Source organism: Cryptomeria japonica, chromosome 11 (genome assembly GCF_030272615.1).
Source record: "Cryptomeria japonica chromosome 11, Sugi_1.0, whole genome shotgun sequence".
NCBI classification, from domain to species: domain Eukaryota; kingdom Viridiplantae; phylum Streptophyta; class Pinopsida; order Cupressales; family Cupressaceae; genus Cryptomeria; species Cryptomeria japonica.
This window is the reverse complement of record NC_081415.1, coordinates 104,148,710-104,166,625: the sequence shown is the minus strand read 5'-3', so window position 1 is coordinate 104,166,625 and position 17,916 is coordinate 104,148,710. Positions and strand designations below refer to the sequence as shown.

Genomic DNA, 17,916 nt, shown 5'->3' with positions numbered 1-17,916 from the left:
CTTTTGGCATATTGATAATAGCAAACTCCATCATCGATAGAGTACAAAGGCAAAACCTAGCTTAAAAAGTGGAGTTTCCTGATGTAGTGAAAACCCTTGACAAGAAACAGGCAAAAATGGACAAATAAGTTTAGAAGGGTTAAGAAATGACTGCCTCCAACCTCAAATTTGGCCAAAATAAAATAAAAATAAAAGACAATTTCTTACAAGGACAAAACAAACAAGAGTTTCAAAGGACAATATGTTGTATGAACCATCAAAACCCCTCAGAAATAATAAGACTCAAGACTCAAACAAAGGTATTAATGAGCAGATACTGCATTCAAAGGCAAACCATTGGGGAACTCTCGATTAGTTCCCAAAAAGGGTTTAGTTGTCGATAAAACTTAAAACTTTGAAAAAGCTAATAATAAGCAAATGTTTCAACAACACTCTTAGAACACAACATAGATATTTATGGCATTGTTAGTTTGCACGTTTGCAGTATCCGGTGGCGCAGATTAAAAAGCATAGACGAGTCACTTTATTGTTTTGTATAATGCCTACTTAACTTTTTGAATTGTGTATTATTTCTTTTGTGAATTAAGCTAATATGCATAACATTTTAGAATAACTGACTGATTCCTTAAGGAAAAATAGTGAAGTCACCAAAGAATCAAACTTTCATAATCAATATTCTTCAAACAATGATTTTTTACACTTTTTAAAACATTATCACCATCGTCACTTCAATTATGCAACAAAGATCAACCCCAAAGTTACAATTGCCACTCTCATATACCCATAAATATTTCGACTACACCTAAATTCTTCTAAAAAGACATCAGATTAAGACAGCGAAGAGAAGCCCAGTTTGATATTTAGTTAAGAATTTACTTTGTTTAGTATAATATATCAGAATACTCTATGGCAGGCAAGTAGAGTAAGTGAAAAATTCAAATCACAGTTCTATATTCTTTGGCAGGCAAGTAGAATAAGCCAAAAAATCAACTAAGGTTCTGTGTTCTATGGCAGACAGGTATAATAAATCAAAAGTTAAAATTACAGTCTTGTGTTCTATAGCAGTAAAGTAACCACTTGCAACTAAGAAACTTACACATATGGCGACATTTTGAATAAATTTAGCGATCCACAATCTGAGCAGCCCGTCTAATTAGTTCTATGGAATTTAAATGGAACAATGCTTTCAAAAGCATAATTAGACAGCATTTCCTTTCAATTCATGCAAGTCAGTAGAGGGAAATCAGAACACAAATACTTCAAAATAGTTCCATTCAGTAGAGGGAAATCAGAACATAAATATTTCAAAATTTAATGACAATGAAGAACTACAAGACATTCCAGAGGTAAATGGGATATCACAAGACTTCATCACCCAGCATTTAAACATTCAGCACACATCTCTCATTAAAAGCACAGCAACAGTAAGAATTCATTAGCCATCTGCTACAAAAGATTTTAGAAGATTACTAGAAACCCTAAACATAACGCTGAGCAAACAATTATTTTAGGAATTTAGGTTTGCTAGAAAGTCCTAATCCTCCTCAGACTCAGCCTCAGCATTCTTCAACCATTCAACAAGTGGTTTGACATTTTTATAAATTGGAGATGCCTTATTTCCCACTTCTGCAGAACCTTTATCAAACCATTCATATATGATTTCTTCTTCCAATACATCCTGGTCATACAAGAATTTCAAAACTAAGCTGACCTCCTTGACAGCTTCAACTCGGGCATGATTACAAAATGCATCAACAGCCCTGAGCAACAGCATCTGAGAATTTTCATCCTGCACAACTTCAGTCAAATACTGTTTCTTTTTGCTCACCTCCTTTGAAAATCCTTTACCAGTACCTTCAAAAAGAGCTTCAAAGTAGGCATTCATAAGTTCTTGTGGAGGAGAATCCTTTGACTGCATGAAAGATGCTAATTGGCTTGGTTTATATGATTTCTTCTGAATCTTATCCTTAAACGACAAGACAAGCTCATCATGAATACTCAACTCCTGTAGTTCTTTCAGATTGGACTCTATTTCAACATCCTTCCCTGGCTGCTTGAGAGATACATTATCTTGAATCTCACCTTTACTGTTGCTGTCAGATTTAAGTTCTCCATTCTTGATAGAAAAGATTTTTGATTTATCTTTTTCATGATCGTCAAGGTTTTCCAACATAACCATCTCACTTGTAACAGAATTCAGCTGCTCCTTAATTCGCTGCTTTGCAGCCTCAACTGAAGCGTCAGTCAGCCATTGCACATCATCATCATCATTCTCTCCCTCGTCTTGGCTTACAGGAGAACGATCCTCATCAGAGGATGTTTTTTTATTTGAGCCTTTAAGCAGCAAACCCTCGTGGCCTTTCTTCTTTGAATCTTTTTTAGCCTTTTTCATGTCTTCGTCAGCTGCCTCACCAGCTTTTAAACGCTCCTTTTCTGCTCTTCTCAAGGCCTTCTTATCCTTGCCTGTCTTCTTCTCTGGGGGATTCTTCAAAATAAATGTAGTCAGCTTGTCCCTCATATCAACATCTGAAACATATCCACAAGCAGAACACTTCAAAGTAATCATCTGTGTTTTAGAAATAAGGATCTCTGTCTCGGGATTGCCACATTTATGGCACTGCACATACTTTTTAATAAAAATTTCCAGAAGTGAAGATAGTTTTGCAGTTTCATGAGCACCATTAACATGAGAAGTCCCAGTTTTTTCATCAAACTTTGACTGAGCACCCAGTTCACATCCAAAATACTTAGTAGTATAAGAAGGGAGCCTACCAAGTGCTTTAGCCACATCTACCATGTTTACAATATTTGTTTTGATGCCATTTCCTCGGCCCTCAATTTTTGTGATCATTTTAGGCATCTTATACCTGTAGAAAGCATCATCTCGGTTACTTTCTCCAATATTTAAGAGAGCCATTTTTTCTCTGACGGGCGATTACTTGGAAGGAAACAGCAAGATTCTGAAGAAGTAAAATTATATCTTGTGGTGCTCAGAAAGGAACTGAAGAACTACAAAAAGACTTCCAAGAAGAAAGTTTTCTTCGATGACGTTTTAACCCTATTCCTAGTGCACTGAAAAATGGGTGCATCCAACTGCCACCCAAAGACCACCTCAAGTTTTGACCTGGCCTTGAATGCATACAGCCAATCCCCTCCACTTTCAAGACCAAATTGTTTATTCCTATTATTTGAGGTAGGATGACACCTTCCAACCAACCCCACTGATGAAATGAGACTACAGACATAAAAGAATCTTCAACCTGAGCGCTCAACACTTTGACTGCAATGCACAAGAAATAAACCTCAACTTGGTCACTAGTATAATATTGACATGCGAAATGAGAATCCCACAAAACAAAATGCTTGTAATTGTATACATTGCAAGATGAAATGATAAGTGGCAAAATAAAAAATGAAGTCAGAAACATTCCATAGAGATTCGATAAAAATAGATGAAATATTTAATGATGTAAATGAAAAGATTATAGCAATAAAAATGATGTTAACAATAGCAGAAACAACATTTTTGAAGGACTACCTACAACCTACCAACCATAGAAACAATGAAAGCCTACGAAAATATCATATTAGATATCCTAGCAAATTTAACATGAAATAGAACTTTTTCGGCAGTCATAGCAAATCTACAAAATAATATGGCATCAGCAGCAATATAAAATTTCAAATCTACTCCATGGAAAGATTGAAAAGAGACTTAAAAAAGAATGTAGACGAGAAAACCAAAATGGAATTCAATGCAAACCTCAACTGTTAATTTGTTTTGCAGAATGTCTTAAAAACCACATAAAAAACAATACACAACAACTCGTTAATTTCCATGCATATTAATCACAAACAAATCAATCTTAGCCTAAAACTGCATACCCTAAAAACTCATGTTTAAGCCCATGGCTTAAAAAGTCCATTCTCAACAATGAGCAAAGATAAGAAAAAGGGAAGAATGATATTTCTGAGATTGTGCACATGGCATGTTAGTCTCTTCCAAATGCAAGCTTTCTTTCTTGACACAGAGAAAACAAGTAAATAGGTGAGAATAGCATTTTGGATATGTGATGTCCCCTTTAAGATATACCTGATTTTCCTCAAAATTAACAATTTCAACAAATGCAATTTTTTTTACGAATAGAATTCTATAATAAAATTACATAATTGTAATGTCAATTTAGAGAAAATTTTAAATTAGGTCTTATAAACAGTATTACTTAACATCAAAGTATTAATATCAAGAATCTATGATCGTATACAAGTGATCTTTATTAAAATCAAAGTATCCTAAAATCACTCATATCTATTTCATAGCATATTAGGAATCCGATAGGAAAGCTTGATAAGACACCAGAAGACTCTCCTCCTCAACCAAGCCCAAGAGCACGGAATGAACCTCAAATCCATTCGGCCACTTGGCCGACAAGTTTGTCAGGATTTCCAGCCGATCCATCTTAGGGTGGCCTACTTGATGAGGGAAGACTGGTACTTCTGCACCTTCGTATTAAACATTTCGCATTGATTCCAGACATGATTGCTGATGGAAATCAGGCAAATAATTACTTATCCTATATTTCTAAAATATATTTAATTCTTCTCTCAATCTTTATTCTAAATTCATTTATTTCTGCTGTATTTACCTGTACCTTTTTATAATTTGATTTATTTTAATTCTCATTTTTTTCTTATTCTAAATAGATGTCTTCATTGATGATTCAATCGTTCTATGGGCGATTGATTCTCTAAAAAAAATTCAATCCCACTTGCTGATTGATGATTCTGCCGGTCTGTTTATTTTACAAACCAATATATTTCACTTTTTACAAATGATCCAATCGTTCAGTTGCTGATTCATGCTTCTTATAAAATAAATCTTCTTTCTCATATACCTTCAATGGTGGGGGTCATAACCTTTCAATTTGAAGTGTTACAACTCTCTTTGAATAGAGATCTCCTTACAAGACACAAATGAAGTGTAATCGCTGTTCATTAATTATAATAATTGCTGCTTATCATTTGTTTGCGGATCGCCCTCTAATTAATAAGGATGTCCTTTTATTATGGTCGACCCTTTGCTAAGTTTTTAATTAAAAACCTGGGTTGGCCCTCATCAATTCCCTCGCCCAGGTTGTATTAATAGGTCTGCATGTAAATCTGGGTTTTGCTCTCTATGGCGGGCCATGACAGGCTATGGCACAGCATTGAGCTGAAGCCCATGGTTTGATGATTCTTTATGTTGGTTTGATGATTCTTTATGTCATCACACAGCTCTTTATATGACTAGAAAAGAAAAATGGTTTTGCCTTTATGAAGCATCGCAATCGTTTTAGCTGAATTTGTCCCATGCCCTTAATAGGACTTGAACATCTTTTCTACATGCTGTTCTAACTGTGTAGTTCTTGGTGTTTATTAATATGATTATAAGTCAAATGTATAACATACATTTTTATTTTTCCTTTTTCAACAATGAGATGAAGAAAATGCCTCTCCTCCAAAATAATTTGGAAAATATATTAAAAAATAACGAGAGCTATTGTTTCAATCTTCTTTGTTTGAAAGAGGGCATTGTATACGCAGTAATACTTCCAATTATTGTTGTGAATCCAGAAGTGTTACATTCTGACTTAGGCCGCTATTAACAAATCCCAGGTTTGCCTAGGTTTGAGAGGTAAGGCCAGCTGCTGAAAGCATGAATGAGAACCTCAAGTGCTATCATTCAGCTATTTACATTAACCTATCTCCTACTGTGTTCCAAGGAGGCCGATGATTGTAAGAAAGAAATTTACAGTTCTTTTAATACATTCTATTCTTAACCATGGAGTTTCTCCTGGACACTCAAAAGACTTCTGGCATGATTCAGCTGTTTGGGACAAATGAGGATCCTTTAGGGTTATCAGGGTTACATATGAGATGCCACTAAGAAGAGAACTTACGGTCTGCATGGGTTCATATAGACCAGGAAGTCCTTCCAAGCCTATATTAAAAAGTACAAAAAGCAGCAAAAAAATCAAAACGGACCTAAAATAAACTTACCCCTTCGACTAAAGAAACACAAAATAGGTTAATGATAAGTTAATAGGATCCATCTTACCTTGTTTGTAGAAATCACCTCAATGAATTTATGATAATTGGTATAACTATGACTGGAATAGAAGTTTGTTCTCTCAGTTATGCATTTTTGTGACAATTGCATTATGTAACAGCATCTTTGCTTATAACTGAGAACTGCTTAGAATGTGATTGTAGTCAGTTATAATTATTAAGATTGTCTAAATATACCTCAGGTATTGTTTTAAGTATTATAGATTATAATGTGGATATTAATTATTGTGATCTTATGTGTGAGGTGCATTGAGCAATTTGTTGTTGCCGAAGTGCAAGATGAGGTATTCTGCAATTTGATTGTAAGCGTTTTAATATCAATTGGAACTGTTCAATTTAAATGTTCATGAAAAGCATTTGTGTCAATGCACTAGCCTTGGCTGTGAGCACCCCCCACCCCCGACAAGCCATCTTAAATGTATTTTTAATACATATTAATTTGTGACTAATATCTTAGGCAATTAATTAATATCCAATTTACCAGTTTCAGTACTCCTACAATGTAAAAAGTCCATACCTATGGCCATATTACAATTCCATAAAGGAAGATCTCATCCATGTGTAAGTCAATGTTTAAATCACATTAAATAAATAATACAACCGACAAACTGCGTTTATGAAGAGCATAGAAGGACACCGGGGTTCGGAAAATAAATATGGAAGCGCAGAAAGAAAGGCGAGAAGTGACAAAAGGCAGGCCAACTTATCTGTACAATATTAAGAATACACTTTTCTCAAGACTCATTCTTTAGTTAAATCTGTAAGTATTTGTCATGCAAAATAATACACAATGAAGATTGTTGTTATGTGTTTGCTGTCATGTTAACAGTTAAACCATAGCTTGATTTTAGCTACTCATCCATTAATACCGTACTATTAAGGTTGAAGCCATTCTAATGTATGCGCTACCCTAAGAGGAGATGACAAACAGATTTATCTTTACCAAATGCAAATATGATATCGCAGACTGACATATAATGAAATTTCACGGTACTGTAATGCAGGTTAGCCTCTAAAAGAGGTGTATCAACTGTCCTGTAGGCAATATTGGCAGGGCTGTGCAATTAGGTGGAAGCGAGTACCAGTTGAGGGCAAATATTTGCACACTGGATAGAAATTCGATGGTTTCCTTATTATTGTTGACAACTTAGCATACAGAATATATCCTTCAAGAATTAGTACTTAACCATGAACGTTGAATTGTTGTCGAATGCAACCGCTATATTCTCTTATCGATGATCATGTTGAATGTTAAATTCTGCCCTTCAAGCCACACTAATGGTGTAGTTTAGTTAGGAGAATGAGATATGTAGAAAAATTCGAGCATTATAATAGTTCAATCAGCCTCTCTTTCTCCGAGGATCCAAAGATTTTTTGGTTTGAATTCAACAAACAGATTAGGAGGTGATACATCTGTCTCTGGATAGTTAAAGCGTGTGATAAGAAATAGTGATAAGCCTTCAAACGGACATTATAATTATAATTAAATTAAAATGTCGAAGAACGAAGAAATTAATGCTCTCATGCAACCAAATCAATTTAAAATGAGCTTAAGCTTGGAAGCATCTGTCTTTCCAAATCATAAAATAAGATAAAAACCTGCACTAAACAAAATATATGAAAATAAACATGCAATAAACATAATATCTGAAAATAAATTAGGTTCCTAAAAAGGATCCATTACATTGCAATAATATATATAGTTATATATTTTCCTTGGACACAACAGAATCAATACAAAAATTCTTATGCATCACAATTCGCTTAAAATAAAGATTTTTTTGAATCATAAAAAATGAGAGATAAGTACCTGTAATAGCGGGCATAAATAAAAATAAAGAAAACTAATTTTTAAGAACCCACAAAAATGAAATGAAAACCTGGAATGATGAGTATATAAAAAAATAAACAAGTTTATAAACCAAAATTGGAAAAATAAAATTTCAAGCGAAGATATAAATCTTTTAAGCACAGATAAACAGACGGATTTCAACGAATCAATCAACAAACGATGAAAAACAGCTATACATAAACAATGACGAAAACAACAATAAATCAAAACCAAATAAAATAAAATACAAAGCAGTGCGATAAATTAGAACAAATTATAAATAAATCTGCGTTTCTCCGTACCTTATTTACAAGAAATCTTTCTCCTTGGATCTCCCCCTCGAATAAATTCTCAGAAATATGCGCTAAATGCTATTCGAACCAGAGATCTCTGATTTGTGTAGGCGCAGGATTGTATTGAATATGCTTTATTTTTATACGACGGCACATAATTATGTTTAAATACCAGAAAAAGTAATCAGCGGATATAAAACCTAACCGGGGGAGTTAAAGTGAACCCTGGTTCGGTTGTAACTGAACTTTAGGGCTTATTATTAACTAATTTGAATTGATGGTGCTCAAATTGATGGAAAAGCAAATAAAATAAAATAAACAAATCATAATGATGAAAATATTTTGAAAAATTAATATGAAAACGGTTAATTTAAATTTATTAAAATGTTCTTTTATGGAGGATCTTTAACATTATTTTTACATGATATTATTTTATTTTTTGTTATAAGATAAATTAAAAAGAAATTAGATGGAGAGGAGTTTTTACTTTTTACTTTTAAAATTTTAATTCATTAATTTAGGATTTTTTTTTAAATTTATATTTTCATCTAAAGATTGAAAAAATTATGTTCAATCATATATTTCCAAAACATAAAAATAATAGTTAATTATTTAGCATTAATTGTTATTATTTTTTTAATAAGATCGCCAACTTTCATAAATTCATGGAGCCACTTGCTTTAAAATGCTCTTAATTTTTTTTGTCAGCTCTTGTTGAAATATTTCATGGACTATAACATTATAGAAGGTGGTAAATATGGGAAGAAATTAAAGATTATTTAAGAGATCTTTTAATAAATAAATAAAATGATTTCTTTAATTAAAGTTTAATAAGTAACATAATTTTTTATGTGAGCAAATTTCTGGAATATTTTGCTTCATGTGCTCTCATTCATTCTGATGGTGGATCATGGAGTGTGATCCCAAATGTTGATCCAAAAAACTCTCATGCAATCGATTCCACAAATTTGCTCACATAAAAAATTCAATGGGTTGTGGAAATCTCATATGTTCAAGTAACATAATTTAATTTAAAGATGTGCTAGATGATTTTAGGAATTAAGAAAATTAAAAATAAAAAGAAATGGAAGTACTTAGTTTGTTTTTAGTGTTGATACATAGTTGTTTACTATTTTGATCATAACTTTTGATTGTTGTTTAGGATCACTCAAACTTAAATGCAATAGAAGTAGAATGATATAACTTAAGGTGGGTCATAATCACAACTTGGCTAGGTTGAATTTGCAAGCAAATAAATGGATCAAACCATATTTGTGTGCGTTGAAATGAACTTTTACCTAAAAAAAACTTATGACTTGTAAACATTTTATGTCTACAAATAAAGATTTGTCTTTATGTTTGGACTCACAATAAATATTGGCAATGTTTATAAATGCCTTTGAGAGTTTGCTAAGCAAGGATATTCTCCTTATGACAAGGCCGTAGTTTTAAATCAATGTATATTTTATTAAAGTATGGAAGATAACATGTAATGAATGGATTAGGCATTGTCCTAATGAGTGTAGCTTGGAGCTTAAAAACTTGTAGCTTGAAATAAATTGCAAAAGATATGCAAGGACTTAGAATGAAGTTAGGGTTCTTAAAAGTGATTGACAAAAGGATAATGCAATTAGAATATGCAAAGATAGCATAAAGCTATAATAAAGGCAAGAGTGATTCTTTTGATGCTTCTGGATTTGATGGTGTGCAATTTTTTTTATCATATATAACAAAGGCAAAAGTGATTATGAATTGGATAACGACATGTTCATAGTGACAAACAATGTTGATGCAAATGACCTATGGGGTGATGTCTCTTTAGACTTGGCATAAACAAATAAATAAATAAAAGTCACATAGGAATCAACACATAACAATTAGTTGAACAAGTGTTATCTTAGACCCATGATTAAATATGATTTTGAAAGTCTTGGGGTCAAATATGTAAGGATGAAAAGGAAATCCTTAAAAAGAAATAGGTAAATAGCTTATAAATGTCCAAGGATGGATTTAGTTATTTTTCTAATAGTTAATCGATAATTTGGGTCAAATGGTAAAACAGTAGGGTATACACTTTTTACTCTTACATTTTTCTCCCATTTTGGTGTGGATGTGAATGTACATGAGTTAAACATGTTAAAGTAGAAACAATAAAAAAATAAACATAATTAGAAGAAAAACAATAATAAAAATAATTTCAAAGATTTCAATAATTTTATCTCCAAAATATCAATCATAGCCTTTGTATTTATTGAACATTACATCTTTGTTTGTGGATTCTCACATTTCAGATTTGGAGGACACATTTAAGGGTTATCTCTCCTCATTGATGATAGTTGCAACATAATTGTTAACCCAATAAAATTTTAGTGGTGAATAATCGCCAATTGACGAATATTTTATATTAGACATTTTAAAAATGGCGAATAAGTTGGACCGATTGAGGTGGTCGGATCGTCCCAACTTTATAAATTTTTGATCAAAAGCATTTCAATTCGCCTTCATTTTTATTAATGTTTTGTAGCAATTTAAAGATTTCGCCAATAGAGTTTGCGTTATTACAATAATCTATTTAATATTTTGCTTGAGTTTTCGAAAGTATGCCTCAATGCACCGACGTAATTCGCCAATATCCATCAATAGTTAAATTTGCATGAGGCACCAATTCGCCTGACATTTTTTGGAAGAGTGTCATAATTCTCCCAAATATTCGCTAATACCTTAATCATTCAATGTTGTGGGAGGATTGATTTTGCCAATTTTATTATAAGTTCATCCCAATGGACAATCCATAATTGCCTAGTAAATTACAACGTATATGTTTTATCGATGTTTCATTTGCCCAATGTTTTCCATAAGACGTGTTAGAATTAAGCAGGATTCGTCAAATTTTTGGTATACCATTTAAAATTCCCCCAATATTTGCCAAATATAGATTGGTATAAGATTGTATGAAAGATCAAATTTTTTATTTACACAATTTGGTTGGTTTGGAGCTCTCAATTCGGATCAATAGCCAAGTTATAGACATGAACAACCATTGTTGCATTGTCGTCTACTATTGCTCTATGCTACTCTCTAAGAATCTAAAGGTAAGTGATCGTTTCTTTGAAGTGTTATAATATTATTCATCTTGATCTTTTAGCAATTTTTAGATCATTCTTATTGAGTAGGGAGACCTTAGACATCTAGATTCTAGGTCCTAGGGGCAATGAATCTTATAGTCTATTATTGCCTCTTAAACAAGTAGACAGTTTTTTGCACTTGCAGCCTTTATTTTGTCAAAGATGTCAAACAGGTTGAAGGGTAAGACTCGTGAATGTGGTGAAGGTCAAGAGAGGTCAGCAAAACAAAGATCATATTATATTAGAAGGCTACCCAGACCTAGGTAGATAGAAGGGTACCTTGTCTTGAACCGTAATAGGCAAATATCTAGGGTTAACAGGGCTACAAAAAATTCTTATAATGGTGTGGTCCTTAAAATAGAACCATGACCCCCAATTGTGAGTGATTCCCAGTTAAATCTTAAGATCCTTGGGCCTTAGAAATTCCTTAGCCTCTTAGGTTAGAACCCACCTAACTTTCTTCTACAAAAGACTAAAAGTTTTCTTATAAAGAAATTTTCAAAAACCAAATAATTTGACTCATTCATATGTGAGTCCCAAATATAGGTCCATTCCTAAATCAGGAGTTGCTCTCCTTTAGCCATGGTTACAATTTGCAAACTAGGATGCCATAACTTAAGACCCTTGTATATAAATATATGAATCAAGAGAGAATAATACCTGAAGATTATCGATTTGCCCATTTTGAAATCATATAGGGCATTATGCAAACCCTGAGCTACCATAGAAGCATAGTCAAAAGGCTTGTTGATATCCCAACTCTGGATATCCATACAAACCATCAACATCTAGTTTGGAATCAAGTCCTTTGCATATGCAACACAGACTTGATATAAAGCATAATATGTGTCCAAAAAGTAGTTGATAAATAAGTCTGTGTTGTAAGGGGCAGTTTACTTTGATGTCAATTTTCTATTATCCCCCTTTAGATGTGGAGTCCTAAATGATGCCAATTTTCTCCTCTACGAGAGCTCATTCTTCTTATACTCCATATCTGGATCTTGCAGATCAATAACCCAATCTATGTTAGGGTTGAGCATGAACACTTCGTTGATGACATCTCTGGCGATCTTTGTTAATTTACCACCTTCATTGGACACAATCTCCCTAGTATCACGCTTGTAATTTATAGTGATTGCAACAACTAGTTCAGTATTTACATAGATATTTGGCACCACAAGTCTTGCCAAATTGCAATTCCATACATTGGACACTAGAACTCTTTCCTTCTTATTATAGCCTCTCCTCCAGAGACTGAAAACCCATGGTGGGATCAGTGCATCCTTGATACATACAGTTCGGTCAACAATGAATTCATTTAGCCTGGACCCCAACTTTGACCTCTTCTATGTCTCAATTGATCTAGGGAGTTGGATAATAATGTCCTCAGAAAATTTTCTCTTTCCTAGACTAGAGGACTCTGTCATTTTCAGGGTTAGGGTTTTACAAACAAATGAAATGATGACAAAAAGGCTTCAAATTTCAGCACAGGCTAAATTCTTTGTACTCAGACAACTATTTAACCATTTGAGAAGTTGGCGTAAAAGATCAGAAAGCTAGAGAATGCAATGAAAGTGTAATCGATAATTGTTTCTTAGAAACATTAATTATGATAGCAAAGATGCATGAAACAATTTTAGAATATGTAGAGCATTGCAACTAAGAACTAAAACAAGACCAATGCTAATATAGCTGAAAAATATTGAGCACAATGGGCAAAGTAGATTCATTAAGTGCGGGCACGTATGCAGGTGTGATGGCGGGAGATAACTACTGTAATTCTTATTTGAACGTAGATTAGAAGGCTACCTAGATTTGGGTAGATAGAAGGCTACCTTGTCTTGAACAATAATAGACAAACATCTAGGGGTAACAGGGCTACCAAAAATTCTTATATAATGGTGTGGTCCTTAAAACATAACCATGACCCCCAATTATGAGTGATTCCCAGTTCAGGCTTAAGATTCTTGGGTTTGAGAAATTCCTTAGCCTCTTAGGTCAAACCCCACCTAACTTTCTTCTACAAAAGTTTTGTTACAATTTTTTTTTCAAAAACCAAATAATTTGATCTAGGGAGTTAGATAATAATCTCCTCGGAAATTTTTCTCTTTCCCAGACTAGAGGACTTTGCCATTTCTAGGGTTGGGGTTTTACAAGCAAATGAAACGATGACAAAAAGGCTTTGAAAAATTCTTTGTACTTAGACAACTATAAGCAATTGAGAAGTTGGCATAAAAGATTAGAAAGCTAGAGAATGCAATGAAAGTGCAGTCGATAATCGTTTCTCAGAAACCCTAATTATTATAGTGAAGAGGCATGAAACAATTTCAAAATACGCAGAGCATTGTAAATGAGAACTAGAACAAGATTGGTGCTAATATAGCTGAAAAATATTGATCACAATGGGCAAAATAGATTCATTATCTGCAGGCACGTATGCAGGTGTGATGGCAGGAGATAACCATTGTAATTTTTATTTGAATGTTGGGGCCCCAACAAAAAATTCTCGGTCAATCAGTGACAAATGAGAAGCATACACGTAGGAGTTTTAATATTATTTATATTTCCTCTAGTCCTCAAGCCTCGATGGTGTTGGGGAGTTAGCTTGAGCATGCATCTTTTCTCAATCACGCAATTGCGCAACGATCTTATCTATCGATCTCCTAAAAATTAGATATCTCCCCTTATCGTACTTAGAAATAAGGGCATAGGTCCCATGTTCTTATTGTGTGGCCTACTTGTCTATGTGTCCTTATTTTATTGGCCTGAGCATCTATTGTCATCTCTTGCGGGACCCATATGCCACATCATTGACAGAGTTGTGGGGTTAACCCTTACCTACATCTTCATTTAATCATGCAGTTGCACGTTCATCCATGATGTTGATCTTTGTCAAAGTGATCACTGTCTATTTCCTTTTAGGAGGCGGGGCGTCAGGCTCTCATCCTTACTTTGTGGCCGGCTATCCATGTGGCAATTATTCATTAGTCCATCTAAGGCATGACACATTCAAGCCAGGGTCCTTCTTTCTTTAACAACATCAACCATTTTCGATAGGGGCCCATGTTCCATGTAGGTTCCAACATGGACCATTCATCGACTTCCAATTTTGCCTGTCATATTCACATCATCCCTTGACATGTCGACAATAACATTGCAGAATTAGCCTTGTTGCACAGGTTAATGCAATCGCACGACTTCCACGACCATTGATCTTGGAAAAGGTGCGCAGTGGGTATGGAACCCATGGTGAAAAGTAAACTAGATAGAGTTAATTAAGTATACAATTTATAAAAGTTAATTAGACAATGCTCACACATATTTGTATTCTATAGACTTTTTGAAGAAACCTTTGTCCTTCAGAACTTCGAACCAAAATCGAGCTTATGTTGTTGATCAATGATCATCCAATGATCATTAAATTGATTGATTAATTAATTATAGACTTATAGTTAACTAGCACTTGCACCTTGCCGATAGTAAAATTTAAATTAAAGATAAAATTTAATGTAGTTTATAAACAAGTGAATAAATTAATCTAAGTAATGAATAAACTTATAAACAATAAAATATAATAAAACTAAAAGTAACGACTTCCATATTTTATCACTTCAATTTATAAATTGTAATAAAAAAAATTTGACTATATTTGAAAGTTTAGTTATGAGCAAGATATCACTAGTTTTATTTGATAAAAATCAAGAATGCATCATTCACATTGTACAAGCAAATTAAATAAATTATTTAAAAAATTAAAATATACCAAAATTTTGAAAAATAAAATTATAAAGAAAAAATTTAAATGTAGTTTAATATTACAAAAATAACATAGATATGTGAATGAATTACCCTAATATTTTCGTAGTTTGTTAATAGATGACGTGGCGGCAGAGAATAATTTTATGGCAACTCCTAGAATTATGCAAGTATAAAGTGGTGGGAGTTGGCCAAGCTAATTGGTGTGGTAGGCAGGTGGAGTTAATGTCGCATCGAGTGGAAAGGATTGAGTTAAATGCTAGGACAATGCATTTATGATAATGCATTGATGAAAATGGAAATTGCCTGCGGTGAAGGACGATGGTATTGGGTTTGGTAGCGATGGTATGATATATTTTTCTCTGTAGGCATTTCATTGGTTGTCTGTTAAGCCCATGTCTATTATTTTCTTTAGAGGTTGGGTTGAAGTGTGAGAAAGATAATATTTCAAAGGTGGTGATACTATAGTGATTGGAGTAATGGAGGAGAGCTTTATGTTGAAAACATAGAAGAATCTAGTGCCATTTGTGGGCAGGGTCATAGATAGATGACTGCAAAGTCTTTTTCTGTTCAAGGACAAGAGACTAGTGCAGGCGGTGGAGTTAATTATGAAGGAGGATATTTTACATATCAGCCATAGGTATAGGACAAATATGGAGATATACTCCCTAATTGTAGCATGGGGTTTAGAGTTTGAGCACTTGATGGACACAGTGAAGAGGGTTCTGTAAGATTTAATATCAGAAGAGTACCTACTAGGCATGGATTCTATTTTTGAATGGTCTATCCCTAGAGTGGGAATTGATGTGTTTGAAGGTGTGGATGTGTCGGTGAATTACTTACCTTTTATTTGATGGCAAGAAGAGAATTGAAGGCAAGATTCAGGGCTTTGGCAAAATGAAGTTGGAAGGCCTTGAAGACTTTTGCAAGTTGATGAGAGTGGAAGATGTGCTAAGAGCAACGAACGAGGTGGCCAAGGTGGAGGTGGGTTGAGAGATGAGATCGAGGAAGAGAACATTGGACGTGGTGTTGGATTTGTCTAGGTTTCAAGCTGATTATGATCCAAACAACTTAATGCATAGTTTGGTTTAGTGTTTCTCAGAATTCTTAGTAGTACTGATCTAGGGTTGCGAATATGTTTTGTAATGAATGTCTTGAACTTTGATGGGTATCTAGCAAATAACATTCTCTCTATGATGTTTTTTTGGGGGAGGAATTTGTGGGGAGGTTTTTTGTGTATGTTCTAGATTTTGATCGGGTGTGTGGTCACTCTAATTTTTTGGATGGCCAGGGTGGATGTTTCATACTTATTGTTATCTTATTTTCAAAATATTAAAAAAATATATCTATTTTTGACTAAAAAATAAAAAAAGTTAAAATATAAGAAAAATATCACAAGCTTTATTTGATAAAAATCAAGAATACATCCTTGCAAATTAAATAAATTATTAAAAAATTGAAATGTAAAAAAAAATGAAAGAGGAAATTTAGTTTTTTTTGGCTTGGTAATATAAGTTTCATTTATTCAAATCAAAATAAACATAATAGTTTGTAAAAATGCTTCCATACATTTCAAAAAACCACCCAAAAAATAAAAAACTCCTATTCATGCATAATCGTCAATGCGCCACCCCAAAAAACCATTTTAGGGGCACATGGGCCATGCTGAAGTCAGTCTCTTCTTAAGTGGACCGATAAGATTTTGCATGCTAGAGGCCAAAAATCAAAGGACACATTAGAAAGGGTTGGTCCAATCTATCCTCCTTGTAAGACAAAGTATTGAGCGGTCACCTCCTATTTATCCAACGATCCAATATCAAAGATGTTCACCAAAACTAACTCTCAACTTCGTCCACACGGGCCCTACCAACAGTGATGACATATACTTGGACCACTAAATGAATGACATGTGGAAAGCCACATAACATGGTTGGGATGTGGGTCCAACATGCTCATCTCCTAAGTGTGATAATGTGTGGTTGTCTTTTGTAAGATCAATGGCCAAGATCTTCGCACGATTGTGAAGTTAGCTAGAAGTGCTCGATGAAGCTAACTCCGTGGTGCCAAAGGTTTTTATAAACTATGGCAAATAAATAATAATAAAATTAAAGACATTAAACCGGTACACGTGCCTGTAATTTGAATTTACCATTGTAAGGGTTTATGCTCTAGGGTATTCTGCATGAGCTATAGTTGCATTTGTTACTTTAATCATTTCTTTCTTTGTGTCTTTCAATTTCATAAGCCTAATTGGGAGTTGTAGAGTGAATCGTTTTAAGTTTTATTTTGAAACCCTAGTTATTACTTGTATATGTTTGTATAAACCCTAACTCTGATAATTGCCGACAATAAATTTTTATATCAATTGTAATCTCATTCTTCTAATTAGATAGTTGTTTTTTCTTTTTAAAAGTAAATTGTTGGTTAAGGCTAGCATCCATATGACATCTCACACTTTACTTCAGCTAAAATAAAATCTCATAAATCATTTGAACAAATTCTTTTTGATAAGTTAATAGTTGGGTAGGACCAACACCCAATATATTATGATAACATTAAAAATAAAGATACAATAGTATCTGGCTTGTAGCCAAAAACATATTCCAAGTAGTGTTTCTAATGATCACTGATCACATTACATGGTATGTCTAGTATTGACAAAAAATATTTTACAAGTACTTAACAAAAAAACTTAACAACCCATAACCCAGTACCCACAATACAAAATTCAAAACAAAATGAAGCAGTTGCACCATACTTCAGGACTAGGAGACATTCCAAGCCCACCTTGCCGCTTCACGTT

At 33.6% G+C, this 17,916-nt stretch overlaps 1 protein-coding gene across 1 annotated transcript; it reads right to left on the bottom strand.

Moving 5' to 3' along the window:
• Positions 1–1,338: 1,338 nt before the first annotated feature.
• Positions 1,339–8,398, bottom strand: LOC131041308 (eukaryotic translation initiation factor 5). The gene is made up of 2 exons (XM_057974348.2): positions 8,242–8,398; positions 1,339–3,280 (listed from the first exon to the last, which is right to left on the bottom strand). The coding sequence occupies exon 2, from the start codon at positions 2,915–2,917 to the stop codon at positions 1,535–1,537; it is 1,383 nt and encodes a 460-aa protein (XP_057830331.2). The 5' UTR covers positions 2,918–3,280; positions 8,242–8,398; the 3' UTR covers positions 1,339–1,534.
• Between the last annotated feature and the right edge of the window lie 9,518 nt (positions 8,399–17,916).

Excerpts from the sequence above, each read along its gene's own strand:
- LOC131041308 (XM_057974348.2), bottom strand. The coding sequence starts at position 2,917 with ATGGCTCTCTTAAATATTGGAGAAAGTAACCGAGATGATGCTTTCTAC.